Genomic DNA, 22,771 nt, shown 5'->3' with positions numbered 1-22,771 from the left:
TTTTTATGTTTTTTTGAATTTCTGGGTTTAGTAGGTCCTTATTGACATCAGACATGTTTGGATCCTGAATATTTTATGGGTTCTGGAGGTTTGGTAGGTTTAAATAGGTTTGAAGGATTGTCAGGTTGACTTTTTGTTTCCTGGACATTTTTGGGGTATACACGATTGTTGTTCTGAGGGTCCCAAGGTCTCAGGGTCCAAAAGCCTGTGGGTCCAAAAGTCTGGAGGTCTGAAGGTCCGGGGGTCTGAAGGTCCGGGGATTTAAAGCTCTGGGGGTCTGAAGAAGGTCGGGGGGTCTGAAGAAGGTCGGGGGTCGGGGGGTTTTAGTAGTCAGACTCTCTGCTCCTCTTTACTCCCCTGCTGCTGCTGGAAGCTTCAGAGAATGAAGCGTAATCGCTTCCCTGGCCGGCGCTGGAATGTGTGTTGTGTGTGTGTTGCGAGTGTGTGTTGCGAGTGTGTGTTGCGAGTGTGTGTTGCGAGTGTGTGTTGCGAGTGTGTGTTGCGAGTGTGTGTTGCGAGTGTGTGTTGCGAGTGTGTGTTGCGAGTGTGTGTGTGTTGCAGTGTGGGCTGTAATAACTCATTCCGCTGGCTGGCGGTGGGGCAGTCTGCTCAGCCCGTGTGGCACAGATCAAAGGGGTTCCTCTGAAAAGCATGAAAGTGGAATTCTGGCCCGGACCAGATCCACCATCGGCCCAGCCGAGTTCTGACCGGCCCACGTCAGTGTAGAACTGAGAATGATGTGGGTGTGGTCAGTAAACACCCACAACACCAGAGAACCGTGACTGTTACACGACTGATCGTCAGTCTTCAGTTCCAAACACAAACATCAGAAACTTGCTTTCTTTGGTTTTTGGTGTCTAGAATACACAGGAACATTCAGAGCTTGATCTGAAGCATGTCTACTGCATATCTAGAACCCCACTCTACTGCTCCTTTCTTACAGCCTATCTAGAACCCCTGGAATGAGTAGAGAACTCACTGAGTAAACTGATTGATGTGGACCATGATCAGGTTCTGAGTTGTTCAATGGTGCAGAGATAAGCCACCTCTGAATGTACAAATACTAAAAACCTGACCAACCACATGCAGTACCACAGCTACCCCTTCACTACACCAGAGCAACCAACTTAGACATTATAGTAACTGCCCTAAAACATCTGGGCTAAGCAACCCCCTCACTGCACACACTGCAGCCACCTTGGAGCCTATTGCACCTGACTAGCAGTACCATAGCAAGTAAAGTACCTAGCAACCACCCATCAACATTATAGCAACCACCCTACCGGGATACTGTAGAAAAGCACACACGTAAGTTACAGGTGTTTGTGTATCGCTTAATATAATAGTGTAAAGGCCTCGGCATACTTCATGCGAAGACTACGTTCGCTTGGCTTCAGCGAACAATGTGACGTAATTGCGGAGAAAACAAACAGCCGCGGACGTCGCACAGGGGCTTTGTTCGCCGTGTCGTCCACATGGAAGCTGGGAGAACTCCACGGCCGAACACACAACGCGACAACGCCTGTGGATGATCTTTAAAAAAGAGGCGTGCCAAGAAAACAAACATGGACCGATTTCGAAGAGAGGCTCGCTGAGCAGGTACAGCGGTGCCGTCACCTTTATAATTCTTCATTGAGAGATACATACCGGAGCTTGTCTAGACAGAGCGCGAGAGGTGATAGTTTTCCGGTCGTCATGAAACTTAACTTTACTAATGTCACAGCACCACCTGCGGTTGTGGAGCCAACGAGACAGGCAAAGCGAAGCCGCAGAAAGTATGCCAGCTCAAAAGCTTGTGAAAGCGTGCTTGACTTTGTGCAATGCTCACGAAGTATGCCGAGGCCTTAAGACTACAGGTGTGTACATTGAGGCATCGCTAATGCTAGCTGATAGTGTACATTAGAGCATGCATACGCTAGCTGATACAGTGTACATTGGGGCATGCTAATGCTAAAAGATACAGTGTACATTAGAGCATGCTAATGCTAGCTGATAGTGTACATTAGAGCATGCATACGCTAACAGATACAGTGGACATTAGAGCATGCTAATGCTAGCTGATAGTGTACATTAGAGCATGTATATGCTAGCTGATACAGTGTACATTGGGGCATGCTTATGCTAGCGGAGACAGTGTACATTAGAGCATGCTAATGTTAGCTGGTTGTCAGTTTCGTATCTGCATCAGAGAAATATATTTTTATGTGAATGAAGTGACATCACTGTGATGTCATATCGTTATTCTCTCGACCGTCTTGTTCCACAGAGTGAGAGAGTGAGAGTGGGCAGTAATATACAGTAGTAACGTGTGTGTGTGTGTGTGAGGTTACTGGGTGTGTGAGGGTGTGTGTAAATTCCAGTCATCCCTTCACCTACGTGTTTCACACACCTACAGAGAGAGAGGGTGAGCGAGAGTGAACAAGTGAGAGTGTGTGCCGGTATGCACTGTTTATTACTGCTTTATAAGTATGTTGGAGTGAGCCGTTTGGAGTGAGCAGACTGGAAGCTTCTGCAGTGCTCCAGTGTTTAGTGTAGTCTTGGAAACCATATCAACCACCTGCGTATCATTGCGTCTAAAGGCTGTATACCAACACTGCCAAAATTACTTGTTAGTTTGGCTATTGTAGCAACCACCTGGGTATCATAGTAACCACCTGGCTATCATAGCATCCACCTGGGTATCCTAGTAAGCGTCTAGCGACCACCTAAAGACTGTATAACCAACACTTCCAAAATTACTGGTTAAAAATTACTCGCGCAACCACCTAACAAGCACCTGGGATACCACTGCAGCCGCTTAGTAATACCCTAACAACCAAGCAGTGACCATCTAGTAACATTTTGTTTGGTGTTACTGTAGATCAGTGCATCACCAGGAAACACAAGCAACACACAAACTACTGTAACACCCTTTTCACTATTTTACCAGTTTTAACCCTAAAGTGCTGCAGTTCTCACTGTTGTTCGTTCACAATGAAGATGTTACATTCTGGATTTGAATGGTAAATGTGAACAGTATGATAAAATACAGATTCAGGTGTGAACGACACGCAGACTGAACATCTGAGAACATCTAGCTGAACTGGGACGAGTTTGGCAGGTTCAAGTCAGGACAAGCCTAACACACACACACAGATACACATACACACACACACACACATACACACACACAGATACACACACACACTGTAATACACTCGTGTATCACTACTCTCTGAGGTTACTCCACTGTCTGATAACACTTAATTAGGCTGTGTATTATTATTTAGAGTTATTGATATAAATTTATATACACACTAGAAGCAGATTGATAATTGAAGGAATCAGTAATCAGAGATAATATGTCAGAATGTCTGATTAGTTTTTATGTTATTTGATAAATGAAACAGACTCCTTTATTGATGGTAATTGGCAGCATGTCTGATCTGAACGATGAATCTGTATTATCTGGGAAAACAGAGTTCGGAACAGTAGTGTTGGATACTTGGCGTTCACACTGACGTTACACTGTATGAAGTATCAGGAATAATGTTGTTGGTCGATACTTAGCATTAGCATTGTGCTACGTGAACTGGAGTTGACTGATACTCCATGTTTATCGTACTCAGATTGGATCTGTTTTGGAAGGAATTCTGATTGATTTGGTGTTGGTTGACGCTTAAGTGTATCAGTGCCGGTCGCTGGTTGCCGGGACGGTCTCTGTGTGAGTGGCTGGTGTATGAGTGTATCAGTGCCGGTCGCTGGTTGCCGGGCTGGTCTCTGTGTGAGTGGCTGGTGTATAAGTGTATCAGTGCTGGTCGCTGGTTGCCGGGCCGGTCTCTGTGTGAGTGGCTGGTGTATGAGTGTATCAGTGCCGGTCGCTGGTTGCCGGGCTGGTCTCTGTGTGAGTGGCTGGTGTATAAGTGTATCAGTGCTGGTCGCTGGTTGCCGGGCCGGTCTCTGTGTGAGTGGCTGGTGTATGAGAGTATCAGTGCCGGTCGCTGGTTGCCGGGCTGGTCTCTGTGTGAGTGGCTGGTGTATAAGTGTATCAGTGCTGGTCGCTGGTTGCCGGGCCGGTCTCTGTGTGAGTGGCTGGTGTATGAGTGTATCAGTGCCGGTCGCTGGTTGCCGGGCTGGTCTCTGTGTGAGTGGCTGGTGTATGAGTGTATCAGTGCCGGTCGCTGGTTGCCGGGCCGGTCTCTGTGTGAGTGGCTGGTGTATGAGAGTATCAGTGAAAGGCGGCGGGTCGGTTGCCGGGCGGCACAGCGGTCAGTAAGAGGATTACAGCGCTGCCCTCAGGAAGCGCCGCCTCGCCGGGATTTAGGTTACACATTTGTTGGGTGGGATTTACTTCGCTTTGTTTATGTGTGTGATAATATTCCACAGCGCTGACGACCTGATCTGCCAATCAGAACGTTAGTAATGTCATAAATACCGAGACGGCAGCTCCTGCACTACTATAGATCATGTAAACTCTATACAGCTCATCATTATTCACGCATGTCCTCTCTAATAAAGGCTGGACGCTGAGGACACGGCGAGGTGTTCACTTACATGACCCACTTCCTGTACAGCGCTCGCCTTTCTCAAGCTCTCTGCACTGCAGCTTCTTACTCAGCCCATAGCATGCATTTACAGTAGTAATCTGTAGTGCTATTGTGAGTTTCTGAGGTAAAATATACTGGTAATGCATATATCTAAAATGAAATGTGTTGCAAATGCAAATATTTGAGGTAAAATGTATTGCAAATGCATATATCTGAGGTAAAGTATATTGCTAATGCAAATATCTGCTGTAAAATATACTGGTAATGCAAATATCTGAGGTACAACATACTGGTAATGCATACCTAAAGTAAAATGTATTGCTAATGCAGATATCTGAGGTAAAATATTTTGTTAATGCAAATATCTGAAGTAAAATGCAAAGCTAATCCAAATATTTGAAGTAAAATGCAGGGCTAATGCAATTATCTAAAGTAAAATGTATTGCTATTGTAAGTATTTGAGGTAAAATATTTTGCTAATGCAAATATTTTAGTTAAATACACTGGTAATGAACATATCTGAGGTAAAATCTACTGGTAATGCATATATCTAATGTAAAATGTATTGCTATTGTAAAGATATGTGGTAAAATATAGTGATAATGCAAATATCTGAAGTAAAATATACTAGTAATGCAAATATCTGAGGTGAAATGCAGTGCTAAACTGCTTGTCGGCTGAATGAGAGGGAAAAACCTGTTCAGTAAATCAGTGTTTAGTGATCTGTGCTCTTGATATCAGGGTAGTGGGTTTATGTGAAGTATCATGGCAACATTACACTAGTGTCATGTCACACTCAGCGCACCGTAGTGCACCGCAGGCGTTTATTGATCTTCTCTTTGATCAGTAGCTGGTTGTCGTGGAGACAGTCTGCAGCATTTTTTAACACATCTTTTGTTTTATTTTTAGAAAGTGCAGCATTCTCCTCCTCTTCACTCCGGGACTGAAATAGTGTCCAGGAGAAGAGTGTCCGCCGTAACCCACGGATATCAGCTCCGTTACAGTCTGCTGACTCAATGTGACTGATTCAGACCCGCTTATTATTTGTTTACATCGTATCTGTTTAAGGGCTGTAAGATAATTTAGAATTGTATTGTTACAGTGATATATAAATCCTCCATAAACTCATCAAAAGATCTGTAATAATATTGCAAATAACAGCAGATTTAAACTGCATTACCCGTCTTCACACTGCGCACTGTGGTCGTGTTGCGTATCTAGACTGGAGGCAGAGCGAGGTAGAGCTGCTCTTTTAGGTCTGATGTAGTTCTGATCCTTTATTTTTACCGCTGTGTTTTACTGCTCTTAGTGTCCTCTATGTTTTCATGCATCTTGGCATCATGTTCTCCTCCACCAGTCTTACACACTGCTTTTGGATAACTTTATGCTGCTTTACTCCTGGTGCAAAAATTCAAGCAGTTCAGTTTGGTGGTTTGATGGTTTGTGATCATCCATCTTCCTCTTGATTATATTCCAGAGGATTTTAATTTGGTAAAATCAAAGAAACTCATCATTTTTAAGTGCTCTCTTTTTTTTTCTCTTTCATGGAAAACATAACTGACAAAAATGTGTCACTTAGTTTTGAAGCCTCTGCAGTAGTGAAGGGGTGTATTCACTGTACAGATGAGTAAAAAGTGGAGGCTAAATTTCATCTGTTCCTCCACCACAACTATGGTTACTCTGGTTGTTTTGTCCTGAACGATGAGGAGCTTTTTCAGAAGGTTTCAGAACGGTGTGGACGGAGTTCTGGCCTAGTAAAGAATTGTGTGAACCGTTTGGCTCTAGATTAATGTAAAGTCATTCTTTAGTCATAGTGGTGACCGTAATGCACTGATGGCCAGTTAAACAAACGTCTGTTTAGAGTGACTGCCGGCTAAAGGAATGTGGCGTGTCCGGCACAGCAGTAAAACTCTGACCTTTGACCCGGTGTAAAACGGTAGGGAAAGGACTGGCCTCTCACACAAACATGCTAACATGGTTATTAGACACGTACTAGTGCTAACATGTCTGTACGAAGTACATTGTAATGCTAAAGTGAATATCTGAAGTAAAATGTAGTGCTTATGTGACTCTTCGAAGTAAAACCTAGTTCTGAAGCAAATATCTGAGGTCATATGTAGCAATAATGTGACTGACTGAACTAAAATGTACTGCTAATACAAATATCTAATGTATGGCTAATGTATCTGAAGTCTGATTGAGTGATAATGAGTATCAGTAAATTATAGTGCCTATGTAACTTTATGAATAAAATGTTGTGCCAATGCGTATTTCTGAAATTAAATTGTAGTGTAAATGCAGATGTCTGAGGTAAAATGTAATCCTAATGCGCATTTCTGAAGTAAAATGTAGTGCTAATATGGATTTCTGAAGTAAAATGTACTTCTAATGCCGATTTCTGAAGTAAAATGTAGTGCTAATGCGTATTTCTGAAGTAAAATGTAGTGCTAATGCAGATTTCTGAGGTAAAATGTAGTGCTAATGCAGATTTCTGAAGTAAATTATAATGCCAATGTAAATTTCTAAAGTAAAATGTAGTGCTAATATGGATTTCTGAAGTAAAATGTACTTCCAATGCCGATTTCTGAAGTAAAATGTAGTGCTAATGCGTATTTCTGAAGTAAAATGTACTGCTAATGCGGTTTTCTGAAGTAAAATGTAGTGCTAATGCGTATTTCTGAAGTAAAATGTAGTGCTAATGCGTATTTCTTGTGTAAAATGTAATACTACTGCGTATTTCTGAAGTAAAATGTAGTGCTAATGCTGATTTCTGAAGTAAAATGTAGTGCTAATGCAGATTTCTGAAGTAAATTATAATGCCAATGTAAATTTCTAAAGTAAAATGTAGTGCTAATATGGATTTCTGAAGTAAAATGTACTTCCAATGCCGATTTCTGAAGTAAAATGTAGTGCTAATGCGCATTTCTGAAGTAAAATGTAGTGCTAATGCAGATTTCTGAGGTAAAACGTAGTGCTAATGCAGATTTCTGAGGTAAAATGTAGTGCTAATGCAGATTTCTGAAGTAAATTATAATGCCAATGTAAATTTCTAAAGTAAAATGTAGTGCTAATATGGATTTCTGAAGTAAAATGTACTTCCAATGCCGATTTCTGAAGTAAAATGTAGTGCTAATGCGCATTTCTGAAGTAAAATGTAGTGCTAATGCAGATTTCTGAAGTAAAATGTAGTGCTAATGCAGATTTCTGAGGTAAAACGTAGTGCTAATGCAGATTTCTGAGGTAAAACGTAGTGCTAATGCAGATTTCTGAGGTAAAATTTAGTGCTAATGCAGATTTCTGAAGTAAAATGTAGTGCTAATGCAGATTTCTGAGGTAAAATGTAGTGCTAATGCAGATTTCTGAGGTAAAATGTAGTGCTAATGCAGATTTCTGAAGTAAATTATAATGCCAATGTAAATTTCTAAAGTAAAATGTAGTGCTAATATGGATTTCTGAAGTAAAATGTACTTCCAATGCCGATTTCTGAAGTAAAATGTAGTGCTAATGCGTATTTCTGAAGTAAAATGTAGTGCTAATGCGTATTTCTGAAGTAAAATGTACTGCTAATGCGGTTTTCTGAAGTAAAATGTAGTGCTAATACGGATTTCTGAAGTAAAATATAGTGCTAATGCGTATTTCGGAAGTAAAATGTAGTGCTAATGCGTATTTCTGAAGTAAAATGTACTGCTAATGCGGATTTCTGAAGTAAAATGTACTGCTAATGCGTATTTCTGAAGTAAAATATAATGCTAATGCAGATTTGAAAAGTAAAATGTAGTGCTAAAGCGGATTTTGAGATGAGATGAAACTCAGATGAACTGTCATGTTCTAAACTTTTTACCCGATATCTCTCAGCGAAAGTTCACGAAAGTTGCAGTTCTGCAATCAGGCAGTTTATGATGAGACATCATAAAAATAAAATTGAAGCGAAATTGCTGTCTAATGTTCCCACGGTATTCACAGTTCAGTTTGTGTCGATCTGTTGGCGTAGACTAAAAACGGTTTCTGCATAATTTCTTGATTTAATCCAGTGTTTAAACTTTATTAACTTTATTTAAACTTTAGTTACCCACTTAGAGTAGCACTTTTAACTAACAGTGTTTCTGTAGGTCATAAACTTTCATTTCTCTATTTCTGACCCTCATTAAAGACTTTCTAATAAACTTCATGTTTACAAGTGTGCTGCTCTAATCATTTATTATATATTTTAATAAAATAATAAGTAACACAATAAATAAAAGTTTAAACATTTCACATGTATAATATTTCTACACAGATATTCAAATGAATATATAGGGGGTTCAGATAGTCACAGTCTAAGGGGGCGGGGCCAAACGACAGCAATAGAAACTTTAAAACGGAATTCTACCATAAATATCTGTACTTTGTATAAAGTGTGTATATAGTGTGTGTAGTGTAAAGAGTGTGTATATGTAAGTGTGTGTGTTGGTGGTTTGCCCTGCAGTGGTCGCGCTGTAGGGAGGAAGTTGTGGTTGCCGTGGTTTCTGCAGCGTTTCCTGGTAAACGGTTGAAATATGAGTGTTAAAATGTGTCACAGACTCAAACTGGCTCAGTTTCCCAAATCCAGTAATGGAACCAGTGTGTGTTCAGACTGGTTCTGAGTCAGGCGGGTTTATGGTGCTGATAATGGTAAATGTTATATACCCAAAATATAACACATACTGGGAAATCTGCAGTTTAACCTGCTGGACTGGAGATGGACCAGTAGAGATAACTGCGTTTACCATCAGCACAGCTGAACTGGGTTCAGTGGTTCTGAACTGGAGAAACTCTGTCCTCAGGTTTCCTCAGCATGTTTTACTCTATACACACATTTATACTGTACCAATTCATAGTGGATACTGAACAGTTCAGAGTAAATACGGATAACTCATAATGCATACTGAATAGTTTATAGTGGATTATGAATAATTTAGAGCGGGTACTTTCTTATTCATAGTAGATATTAAATAATTAAGAAAGGGTACTGAATTACGATGGATGTTGAGTAACTCATGGTGGATACTAAAACATTAGTTGTATATTATTTACAATTCAGAGTGGATACTGAAGGGTTTGTTTTGGATGGTTAATAGTTTATAGTAAATATTAGGGGTGGACGATATGGCCCTATAATAACATCATAATATTTAATGGTATTTTTGTTTTAATGATATTCTTGCCATATTGGATATTTAAAATATTCTGGTAGACCCTGAATAATTCATAATAGATAATGAGAGTGAATAATTAGCAGTATATATTCTGTAGGTAATGCAGTAAATGTGTGTTACACCATGTTTGAAGTGTGTTATAGTTGTGTATAAGTTCTGTGGAGACGCTGCAGTGCAGCAGCTCGAGGTGTGAACACTCGGCTCACAGCGTTCACACCAATAACGGAAACAATCGCACACCAGCTGATTACTGAACTCACCATTTAATCACCACTATAAAACAGAGCTACAGTCTCTCAGTACAGCGAATTTACTCAGATCAGGCAGAACATTATGACCATATTCACTCTGTAGTTTAGTATAATAAATAAAGACTAGTTGTGTTTGTGTTTCTCTGTATACTTTATTATTCTCCTTCTTATTTTCACTGTTCCTTAATACTCAGGAGATAAGCTGGTGTCTTGTTGGGTTCCTCAGGGTTCTGGGTGGTGTGGTGCACGACTGTGATTAATGTTCTCGTGGTATGTGCACGGGAAGGAAGTGACAAAGATGCCATCAGGAAAACAGAGGAACAGTTATAGTGCTGCGGAACTGTGGGGGAACAACAAGAATCATCACACCCTACCCTCTATCCCAACAACAAGAATCACACCCTACCCCTCTATCCCAACAACAAGAATCACACCCTACCCCTCTATCCCAACAACAAGAATCACACCCTACCCCTCTATCCCAACAACAAGAATCACACCCTACCCCTCTATCCCAACAACAAGAATCACACCCTACCCCTCTATCCCAACAACAAGAATCATCACACTCTACCCCTCTATCCCAACAACAAGAATCACACCCTACCCCTCTATCCCAACAACAAGAATCACACCCTACCCTCTATCCCAACAACAAGAATCACACCCTACCCCTCTATCCCAACAACAAGAATCATCACACTCTACCTCTCTATCCCAACAACAAGAATCACACCCTACCCCTCTATCCCAACAACAAGAATCACACCCTACCCCTCTATCCCAACAACAAGAATCACACCCTACCCTCTATCCCAACAACAAGAATCACACCCTACCCCTCTATCCCAACAACAAGAATCATCACACTCTACCTCTCTATCCCAACAACAAGAATCACACCCTACCCCTCTATCCCAACAACAAGAATCATCACACTCTACCTCTCTATCCCAACAACAAGAATCATCACACTCTACCTCTCTATCCCAACAACAAGAATCACACCCTACCCCTCTATCCCAACAACAAGAATCATCACACTCTACCTCTCTATCCCAACAACAAGAATCACACCCTACCCCTCTATCCCAACAACAAGAATCACACCCTACCCCTCTATCCCAACAACAAGAATCACACCCTACCCTCTATCCCAACAACAAGAATCACACCCTACCCCTCTATCCCAACAACAAGAATCACACCCTACCCTCTATCCCAACAACAAGAATCACACCCTACCCCTCTATCCCAACAACAAGAATCATCACACTCTACCTCTCTATCCCAACAACAAGAATCACACCCTACCCCTCTATCCCAACAACAAGAATCATCACACTCTACCTCTCTATCCCAACAACAAGAATCACACCCTACCCCTCTATCCCAACAACAAGAATCACACCCTACCCCTCTATCCCAACAACAAGAATCATCACACTCTACCCCTCTATCCCAACAACAAGAATCACCACACCCTACCCCTCTATCCCAACAACAAGAATCACCACACCCTACCCTCTATCCCAACAACAAGAATCACCACACCCTACCCCTCTATCCCAACAACAAGAATCACCACACCCTACCCCTCTATCCCAACAACAAGAATCATCACACTCTACCTCTCTATCCCAACAACAAGAATCACCCCAACCTACCCCTCTATCCCAACAACAAGAATCACCCCAACCTACCCCTCTATCCCAACAAGAATCACCACACCCTACCCCTCTATCCCAACAACAAGAATCACCACACCCTACCCCTCTATCCCAACAACAAGAATCACCACACCCTACCCCTCTATCCCAACAACAAGAATCATCACACTCTACCTCTCTATCCCAACAACAAGAATCACCCCAACCTACCCCTCTATCCCAACAACAAGAATCACCCCAGCCTACCCCTCTATCCCAACAAGAATCACCACACCCTACCCCTCTATCCCAACAACAAGAATCACCACACCCTACCCCTCTATCCCAACAACAAGAATCACCACACCCTACCCCTCTATCCCAACAACAAGAATAAGGACACACTTCCACGGTACATGAATGTGGAAAACAGGGTCAGGGCTAAGTTTTGAGGGTACATAGGAAGGGTGTTGGTTGCTGTGGTGTCTCAGGTGGTTGCTAGGGGGTTTTGCGGTGTTCAGTAGTCTGTGGAAGAGTCTGAAGTTGATCCCTCTGCACCGTTACTAGAAAGGGTTCCTGACTGTAGAATCTTGGAGAACCCTTGCTTCAGAGTGTGTTATACAGATTTTCTTTCTCTTTCTTTGTGTGCGCGAGTGTGTGTGCGAGTGTGTGTTCAGTAGCTCTCTGGGACAGGAAGTGGGGTGTGTGTCGCAGTTTTTTCCTCTTTCCTCGGCGCCGAGTGTTTTTTGCTGCCTCACTGGATGCTCCCGCCACGGGCGGGGGGGGAGGACGTGGGGGTCAGGGGGGTGGTCTCATGTTTGAAATTCCTGCACTCCAATGACAAACAAACACCACACACACACACACACTGCAGCAGTGTGTTAGAGCGGTGGTGTAGTTTGGGACTGTGTGGGGGGGAGGGGGCGGGGTAAAAGGTGTGTCTGCCTACTTTGATCAGGTGCTGTGAAGGGTGTGTGTGTGTGTGTGTGTGTGTGTACCTTGCTGCTTTTACATCACGGAGGCGGCGGGTGGTTGAGCTTTTGCCTTATAAGGAAAAGTGTGTGAGGAGGAGAGACAGGAAGAGAGTGACAATGCAGACCGGCCTGACTCGCCCAGTCACATTCTCTTGCTCTCTCTCTCGCTCTCGCTCTCGCTCTCGCTCTCTCGCTCTCGCTCTCTCTCTCTCTCTCTCTTTCGCACTCTCTCACAACCTCAGTATTAGTTTAATAGAAATTGAGGCCCCTCCCCCTCCCTAAAACATGCTAGTTAATACATAATAAGTAAATTAGTAAGTTTTGCAAGTAATAAATAAATCAATTATGATAAAGTATCCAGCATACTGAATAATTGACCTTGATATTGAGTAATTTGAATTAGATTTTGAAGAATTTATACTGAATACTGAATAATTTGTAGTGCCTACTGAACCATACTCCTTTGATGGGTACTACAAAAATAACAGTCCATTATAGGGGATACTTAATCATTATTCATTAGTAGTAAATGGCTACTAAACTGTTTTAGTAACCGTTTTGAATAATTGGTACCAGACTGGACGCTGGATAATTCTTAGCGGACACTGAAGTGTCTGTAGTTGATAGGCTCATAGTGTGTAATTCATAGTGGAGATGTGTAGTCCAGCTCTGGTTCTCAGCTTGTTGCTCAAGCCCCTCACCTCGTTTCTCACTCGTGTGGTCGAGCCTCAGTCGGTTTCTCAGTGTGATGTTAGCGTCCTGTGCTAATGTCGTGTGTAATGGGTTAACGCTAACTGGGGGTGATGTGTAGTCATGTGGTTATAAACCACAGAGTAAACTTCTTATTTATATCTAATGAGCATCGGCTGCTTCTGTAGTTCTATATTCTGAGAAGTGAGACGGCTAAGTTAGCGTAGCGCACTGTTTAACTGCATGCTAACTGTTTATATTACCCCACTGTGGGTCTGAGCTAAAGTTTTTAACGCTTCAGCAACAGAGTGGTACGATTGTGCACAAAATGCCCAAACTATAAATTGATCAACAAGTGTTTGGTTGCCTGGTGGGGTTTTAGTGCCCTGTAGGAGTTTAGTGTCCCAGTGGGGTTTTAGTGTCCCAGTGGTGTTTTAGTGCCCTGTAGGAGTTTAGTGTCCCAGTGGGGTTTTAGTGTCCCAGTGGGGTTTTAGTGCCCTGTAGGAGTTTAGTGTCCCAGTGGGGTTTTAGTGTCCCAGTGGGGTTTTAGTGCCCTGTAGGAGTTTAGTGTCCCAGTGGGGCTTTAGTGTCACAGTGGGGTTTTAGGGCCCGTGGGAGTTTAGTGCCCCAGTGGGAGTTTAGTGCCCCAGTGGGAGTTTAGTGCCCCGGTGGGGTTTTAGTGCCCCGGTGGGGTTTTAGTATTCCAGTGGGGTTTTAGTATTCCAGTGGGGCTTTAGTGCCCCGGTGGGGCTTTAGTGCCCCGGTGGGGTTTTAGTATTCCAGTGGGGTTTTAGTATTCCAGTGGGGCTTTAGTGCCCCGGTGGGGTTTTAGTATTCCAGTGGGGTTTTAGTATTCCAGTGGGGCTTTAGTGCCCCGGTGGGGCTTTAGTGCCCCGGTGGGGCTTTAGTGCCCCGGTGGGGTTTTAGTGCCCCGGTGGGGTTTTAGTATTCCAGTGGGAGTTTAGTAGAAGCGTTAGTAGAAGTTTAGTAGAAGCAGTCAGATTTTGTCCCAATAGAGTTTTGTTGCCCAAATGGAATTTGGTGTTCAATAGGAGTTTAGCGTCCTGTGCGATTTTGGAGCCCTTTGTTGGAGTTTTAGTGTCCCCGCGTGGGATCTGTAGTGTCCCCGCGTGGGATCTGTAGTGTCCCCGCGTGGGATCTGTAGTGTCCCCGCGTGGGATCTGTAGTGTCCCCGCGTGGGATCTGTAGTGTCTCTGGTGGGATTGGAGAGTCCTGGCTTTGGCCAGTCAGTGCTCTGTTAAGTCGGTGGCTCAGCAGATGATCACATGACGTCCTGAGTTACGGTGATGAAGTAAGATTACACAAAATAACCCAGGAGAGATATAATCAGGGAGAGAAAGTATTTACCTCACTCTCTCTCACTCTCTCTCTTCCACTCACTCACCTGTTTCACTCTTCCTGCTCGTCCTCTGTTATTAACCCTTCGCCTGTAAACGGCTTTATCTGATTTAAGACTCTTCAGTCATTTCACTGAAAGTACTGTTTGTTTAACTGTGTACTTACTCTAGCAGAGTCAACAGTAAGGAGTATGAGCTGTTCTGATCAGCAGGGCTCACGTTAGGGTTTGCAGGAGGAGTGTTGAGTAGTGTTAAGTAAGGAGGTGTGCTTGGAGGTTGTGTGTGGTATTGTGGAGGCTGTGTGCAGGTTTTAATCCTCCTGATTCTCCTTCGCTCCATTTAAAGCCTCAGAGCGCAGACGAATTCCTACCCACGAAATTCCAAACACGATCCGTTTGTTGATTTATTAAAGCTGATTTAAGTTTCTGTCCGAGACAGAAAGCATCTTTAGCATCCTGTGTTAACAGAGGCCTGGAGGAGAGCGTGAAGTCCTGACTGTGGAGTGTGAGGGTCCGTGCGAGGAGTGTGAGGGTCCGTGCGAGGAGTGTGAGGGTCCGTGCGAGGAGTGTGAGGGTCCGTGCGAGGAGTGTGAGGTCCAATAATAATATAAAAATATATATTTGCAGTAAATAATAGACTTCTTTCAGGTGTTTGGGTGTATAAGAGATGGAGGATTCTCTCTCACTCACTTTACTGGAGGGCTGTGTTTTATTAATGGTGCTGCTGAAGGTGGTTTATGTGGTTCAGATCTGCAGATATAAAGTGAACACAGTTCTGCTGCAGCGCTCTGGGTTTTGTAGAGACCGTAGTTCTTAAGGTGGGTTTCGGGGACTCATCTGGGTCTATGACCTACACAAGTATGGGGTGAGGATAAACTGTGATGGGTGACAAAAGGATTAGGTGGTTGCTGTGGTGTCACTGTGGAGTTGGTAGGTTTTTGCTGGGGATACATCCAGTGTCTGTAACCCTAACCCTGTCACATCGTACGCAATAAAAAAAATCAAATTATACTCTAAACATTTCTTTGCAGCTTATGTGCATGAATTAAATATGTTGCGCTTTAATTCTGTGGTAATTTTTTGTTAATTTTTTTTTACAATTATTATTTTATAAAAATGGTGGTTGCTGTTTATAAAAAGGAATTTGTTGGGGTTGCTGTGTCTTCTCATACTCAGTCCTCAGTTTTTCCTTTTGGTTTGATCCAGTAGTGTATCTGTATTACTGCAGGATCCGGCGGTTCTGTTCTGTAGACGCTGTAGATGTTTGAACATTGCTGTGAGGATGTGCAGTACTGTAGTGTGATCAGATCTGCTATAATCAGAACTGAGCTCCTGATTACCATCTTTGGTCAGATCTCAGAACTCGGAGGTGTTTAGTCTGATTTTAACGGTCTGAGCTGGGCTTCCTGTCGAACGTCCTGTGTTGAAACGCACCCCCGCCCCCTCTGAGCGCTCGGCAGGAAGTCGTACGTCACCTGACCCCCTCCGCATTGCACTGATCTGGTTAATGTGTGAACAGGAAGTGCTCACCTTCAGACTGAGTTCAACAGGGCTTCTGAAGATCAGTGTTACAGACCTCTGTAGAGAGCGTTCAGCATTAAACACCACCCAGAACCCAAAACACCTAAATACAAGAACACCAGAACACATTTAAGCAAAGCAACTCACCAAACTGTATTATACAAACCAATCAGTGTGAAGTATAGGGAGGCTCCACCCACATATGTAGGTGATGATGACAGAAGATGTAGTAAACTTGTTTAGTCTCTCAGTCACTAAACTGCAGTGCGAAACCGAAACTAAACGGACTAAATACAGAACAGAATACAATGTAACAAGTGTGGTAAAACACGCCCTCTTTTTTTTTTCTTGCACCCTCTCGTCATTTGTTCTGTGGTGAAAGTGTGAGGTGTTCTCTCACGCTCTGCTGCTCCACCTGAGCTGCTCAGCGTTCCTCAGATGCTCTCGCTCCGGTTTTGGGTCGGATCTGCCGGTGCTGAGCTGCTGCCGGAGTCCGAGAGCAGAATAGCGAGAGTTCCTCACATTCCTGAGATGACTCTCGCGTAGTTGTCATTCTCAGCTCTGCAGATATGGAGATAGCAGGAGGTCCACCTTTACAGTCACACACGAACCAAACCACTGTGGGGGTGGTACCGTGTTGCAGACTAGGTTCTGATTGGTTGCAGTGAGTTCAGGTGTGGTCAGTGGTCAGGTGCACTCCATTCAGAATGACCAGTTCTCTTGTTTAGATTCCACTGCATGGAGAGGAGTGTGGGGTGGAGTGTGTTTGGTGTGTGAGGTGAAAAGAGTGTATGGTGAGGATACGGTTTGAAGAGACAAGAGTGATTGGTGTGTTGGGAGGACTGTATGGAGGGGATTGTGTAGTGTTTGGTATGTGGAGAGTAGTGTGCGGTAAGTTTACATGGCGAGTGTGTGGTGGATTGGCTGAAAGGGTTAACCCCGCTGGGCCTGATGGTGAAACCCGAGCCGACCCGCCTCCACTGGAGCCGCACAAAGACAGGAAACGCCATAAATAAATCAACAAATAAACACACGGCCCGGTCCACATAGCAGCAGGGTCCAACACACTCCACCGTCAGTACTCCCTACCCAACACCAACCGCTACTTCACACCGCCTGAGGCCTGTAAACACTTCACTATTACTCCCTCCGTCCGTACTCTTCAACTAATCCCCAAACACAGCGTCCGTCTACCGTCTACAGCACCGTCTACAGCACCGTCTACAACACTGTAATTACAGCCGTATACTGACCTTTAATAAAACATCTCCCAATATCTGAAGACAGACCTCCAACACGCCGTATGGTGAACAGTGAGCACTATGAATCATCTGTTCACCACTATGTAATAGTGCATGTCTCCTGTGTATTATCAGGTATCTGCTATGACTTGGTTCTAACTCTGTGGTGCCCAAACTTTAGCTTAAGCTGCTGTGATGGTGTGCAAGAACAGTGTATTAGCATTAGCAGAATTGTGTGTGATTGGATACAGGGGCCGTGAAACTTTCACAAACCGTTGCACGTCTACCCATCCAGCCTACAGTTGTATTTAGCCCTGCCCATTCCTCCCACGTCAGCGTAGCTCCGCCCCTCTGCCTCAGGACAGAGTGTGTAGTGTGTGAGGGGTCAGGTGGGGTCGGCGGGGTGAGGTCGTCCCGGCGGTGAGTTTGGGACAGATGTTAAGAGCGGTCGGTTCTGTATGAACTGTAACATCTGGTTCTGGAAGGTTCTGGTGGAAAAGTGTTTTGGCGCGTTTCCTCTGGACAAAGAGTTTCCGTGTCCAACAGCTGTGTGTGTGTGTGCGCGAGTGTGTGGGCGCGCAAGTGTGTGTGACTGTGCACGAGTGTGTGTGTGACTGCGTGAGTGTGTGACTGCACAAGTGTGTGTATGGAGTGTGTCGGATTGATGCTCTTGTTGTGCTGCTGTTACAGTGTAACTAATGCATTCTGTTAAAGTGTTCGTGCGTCTCACTCCTCCCGTGCACCCCCGCCTCCCTCAGGTGTGACGGCGGTAGTGCTGGTGGGCGGAGTTGGTGGGCGGGGCTGAGCGCAGAGTGAGTAAGAGTGAGTGTAATGGGTCTGGAATGAACTCACACCTTCAGATACATAAAACCGTGAGGTAACATGATGACGTGCACTCTTTCACTGTTACTCACACTTGCACTCCTATGCGCTTATTAATTCTCCAGTATGAATTGTTTTTTGTGACCCGTTAATTTTTGCGTTGTCCAGTATGATCTAGGCTGGGCCTACTATGAATTATCTGGTGTCTGCTTTGAAATGATTGGCATTCACTGTGTATTGATTGGTGTGTAATGTGGTCAGCATTTATTGTGTATTGAATGATGTCCATCATGAATTGGTTTGTTGCCAAACAACTCCTAGTGGACATATACTATTGATTGCCAGGCGTCCGCCATGAATTGCCAGGCGTCCAGTATGAGTTGTGAGGCGTCCAGTATGAGTTGTGAGGCGTCCAGTATGAGTTGTGAGGCGTCCAGTATGAGTTGTGAGGCGTCCAGTATGAGTTGTGAGGCGTCCAGTATGAGTTGTGAGGCGTCCAGTATGAGTTGTGAGGCGTCCAGTATGAGTTGTGAGGCGTCCAGTATGAGTTGTGAGGCGTCCAGTAAGAGTTGTGAGGTGTCCAGTATGAATTGGAGTGTGTGTGATATCTGTAGACACTCCTCTCAGGTCAGAGTTCAGCTGTTATCATTATTGCTATTTACAGCTTCACTGACCTCATCACAGGTGTGTGTGTGTGTGTGTGTGTGTGTGTGTGTGTGTGCGCGCGCTGATCTAATCGTGTGAAGTATGCCTGACAGTTGAGAAATCACTTTGTGTGTGTGTGAGTGTGTGTGTGTGTGAGTGAGTGTGTGTGTGTGTGTGTGTGTTACCTGGCAGGAGCGCCACACCCGTTCCTGTCATTCTTCAGGCGGTTGGGTGCATTCATGCATTCTGGGGAAGTGTGTGTGTGTGAGTGTGCGTCAGACATGGCGGGGTGGGTGGATGTTTGGATTTAGGAGAGAGTGTGTGAGGTATGAGGTCATTAAGGTGTGTGTGTGTGTGATAATGTACATGCCTGTGCAGGGTGTGTGTGTGTGTGTGTGTGTTAATGTTCAGGTGTGTAATGTGGAGATTGTAATCAGAGGCCCCCTACAGGTCAGTCCCTGAACTGCTGGTTAAATAGAGGCAATGATCCAGCTGGTCCCTAAAATGTTCGATTGGGGATAAATCTGGCAACCGGTCAGACCAAGGAACGGTTCAATTCTTGAACCTGAACCTCAGATTCCATCAGGACCTGTGAGTCTTAGTGTAGTAATGTTCAGCACGTAAACGATCTCTCACCTGGAGGTGCACTATCAAAACATCACCTTTGGGATTTTCCTGAGACAGAACTACATCCAAACATACGAAACTGTGATTACAAACCAGGGTTATTCCACCAAATATTGATTATTTCTGAACTCTTAAAACTTTATGAATATGAACTTGTTTTCTTTGCATTATTTGAGGTCTGAAAGTTCTGCATCTTGTTTGTTATTTCAGTCATTTCTCATTTTCTGTAAATAAATGCTCTAAATGAGAATATTTTTATTTGTAATTTGGGAGAAATGTTGTCTGTAGTTTATAGAATAAAACAACAATGTTCATTTTACTCAAACATAAACCTATAAATAGTAAAATCAGAGAAACTGATTCAGAAACTGAAGTGATCTCTTCATTTTTTACAGAGTTGTATAAAGGCAGGTTTTCCACAGACTCTTTGGGCTGTTTTGGAAATCTGAGGAAAAACTAAACAAAACGATAGTTTTTTGCACGTTACTGTAAGAAGTGTTTTTATTTCTGGCTTCTCTCTCTCTCTCTCTCTCTCTCTCTCTCTCTCTCTCTCTCTCTCTCTCTCTCTCTCTCTCTCTCTCTCTCTCTCTCTCACACACACACACACACACACAGGTCTGAGTGTGTGTGGTGTCACTACTAGGTGCCTGTCGTACAAGAGGGTTGAAGGGACTCATTCACAAAACTCAATGAAGTCTTTGTGTGTGTGTGTGTGTGTGTGTGTGTGTTGGAAAGACGTAGTGAGAATTTGAGACTGGGAGGGATGGCGTGTGTGTGTGTGTGTGTGTGTGTGTGTGTGTGTGTGTGTGTGTGTGTGTGTGTGTGTTAAAGAGCATTCTAAGCTGTGTGTAATGTTTTCCTACCACGCTCTGACCTTTCAGCAGCACGGCATCAACCATCCATCAGAACAGCAAGTGCAACCAATCTGCAGTTTAAATGTCATTCAGTAATTAAGTATATATCACTGTAATTAAGTATCACTGTAATGCTGCACACACAGGGGGCGCTCTATAACGTTCTTATTACCTGCGTCCCAAAGGCAGCGCTGCACTTCTTGCCCCCGATGCCACAGAATTCTGTTCCAAACTGAAAGATACTTTCTGTACATTTGAGAAACTGCTGATGTTCAGATTCAGCTCAGAATGTTACTCCTGTAACCCCATGACCCTCAGTTTTTCCCCTTTATGGGGGGAAAAACAGCACAACCAATATGGCAAATGCAGTCAGCGCAAAGCCTCATTATACAATTTGAAATATGTGACCAGTAGTCCTGCCTGGTCTTCCTCTATCTAATCTTACCTCCGGTTTGATTGCAGACGTTCACGGCCTGGTGTAACTCACACCTCCGTAAGGCGGGAACACAAATCGAGAACATCGAGGAGGATTTCAGAGACGGCCTGAAGCTCATGCTGCTGCTGGAGGTCATCTCAGGTAAGAAAGACCTGTTCTCGTGATTTACTCTACTCTGTAACTCTGAGTAACTCAACTGGGCAACTGACATCTCGGCTATGAAACTGGGAGGTAACTGCTTTCTGGAACTGGGGGTATCTTATCTCTGAAACTGGGGTACCTCTGCCTAGAACTAGAGGAAAATATGCGAGGTAACTTTAATAGCTGAAATACCCCCAGTTTCATAGCTGAGATGTCAGTTGCCCAGTTTCTGAAACTGGGGAAAACTGTTCTGGAACTGCGGTAACTCTGCTCTAGATCTGGGGGGTAACTTTTTTCCTTGAACTCTTGGTACCTCTGGAACTGAGATACCTCTGCTCTGAAACTAGCGGCACCTCTGCTCTAAAACTGGGGTAACTGTGCCCTGGAACTGTGTGTAACTCTGTTCTGAAACTGGGGTAACTCTGTTTTGAAACTGGGGTAACTCTGCTCTAGATCTGGGGGTAGCACCTTTCTAGAATTGAGGTTAACTCCTTTTTGGAACTGGGGTTACCTCTGTTCTGGAAGTGGGGGTAACTCTGCTCTAGAACTGGGGGAAACTCTTTTCTGGAACTGTGGGTAACTGCTCTAAAACTGGGGGTAACTCTGCTCTGGAACTGGGGGAAAACTCCTTTTTGGAACTGGGGAGGGAACTCTTTTCTAGAACTGGGGAAAACTCCTTTTTGGAACTGGGGGTAACTCTTTTCTGGAACTGGGGCTACCTTTGATCTGGAACTGTGGGAAACTCCTTTCTGGAACTGTGAGTAACTCCTTTCTGGAACTGCGGGTAACTGCTCTGGGACTGGGGGTAACTCTGCTCTGGGACTGGGGGTAACTCTGTTCTGGGACTGGGGTAACTCTGTTCTGGGACTGGGGGTAACTCTGTTCTGGGACTGGGGGTAACTCTGTTCTGGGACTGGGGGTAACTCTGTTCTGGGACTGAGGGTAACTCTGCTCTGGGACTGGGGGTAACTGCTCTGGGACTGGGGGTAACTCTGCTCTGGGACTGGGGGTAACTCTGCTCTGGGACTGGGGGTAACTCTGCTCTGGGACTGGGGGTAATTCTGCTCTGGGACTGGGGGTAATTCTGCTCTGTAACTGTGGGTAACTCTGCTCTGGAGCTGTGGGTAACTGCTCTGTGACTGGGGATAACTCTGCTCTGGGACTGGGGATAACTCTGCTCTGGGACTGTGGGTAACTCCTGAAACTGGGGTGACTCTTTTTTAGAACTGGAGGTAACTTCTCCTGGAACTGGGGGTAACTCCTTTCTGAAATTGGGGATACCTCTGTTATGGGACTGGGAGTAACTCCTTTCTGTAACTGCGGGGAACTCTGCTCTGGAGTTGTGGGTAACTCTGCTCTGGGACTGGGGGTAACTCTGCTCTGGGGCTGTGGGTAACTCTGCTCTGGGACTGGGGTAACTCTGCTCTGGGGCTGTGGGTAACTGCGCTCTGGGACTGGGGGAACTGCTCTGGGACTGGGGGTAACTCTGCTGTGGGACTGGGGGTAACTCATTTCTAGAACTGGAGGTAACTCCTCCTGGAATTGTGGGCAACTGCTTTCTAAAACAGGGAGTACCTAATTTCTGGAACCAGGAGTAACTCCTTTTTGGAACTGGGGGTATCTTTGCTGTGCTCTCTAAGTGTTTTGCTTCTGGGAGAGGTAATTAAAGTAAGTGTGTTTGTTGGTTTAAAGGTGAGAGGTTACCCAAGCCTGAGAGAGGGAAGATGAGAGTGCACAAAATCAACAACGTCAACAAAGCACTGGACTTCATCGCCAGCAAAGGAGTCAAACTGGTGTCCATTGGAGCTGAGGGTATGTATAATGATTTTTTTTAGTTTATAGATTCAGACACTTTTTTTAAGG

General features: G+C 44.3%; 1 protein-coding gene across 5 annotated transcripts in view; it reads left to right on the top strand.

Annotated features, from left to right (window-relative positions):
* Positions 1-22,771, top strand: part of actn4 (actinin, alpha 4) — a 46,856-nt gene that overhangs the window by 2,918 nt on the left and 21,167 nt on the right. For all 5 annotated transcript variants that reach the window (XM_022668351.2, XM_022668349.2, XM_022668350.2 and 2 more), the window contains exons 2-3: positions 20,794-20,908; positions 22,601-22,720. In XM_022668351.2, coding sequence (XP_022524072.2) covers positions 20,794-20,908; positions 22,601-22,720 — 235 coding nt within the window. The remainder of the gene's footprint in view (positions 1-20,793; positions 20,909-22,600; positions 22,721-22,771) is intronic.

Source organism: Astyanax mexicanus, chromosome 4, assembly GCF_023375975.1.
Source record: "Astyanax mexicanus isolate ESR-SI-001 chromosome 4, AstMex3_surface, whole genome shotgun sequence".
Lineage (NCBI taxonomy): Eukaryota > Metazoa > Chordata > Actinopteri > Characiformes > Acestrorhamphidae > Astyanax > Astyanax mexicanus.
The sequence above is the reverse complement of the archived record's forward strand: the minus strand, read 5'-3'. Positions and strand labels throughout refer to the sequence as shown.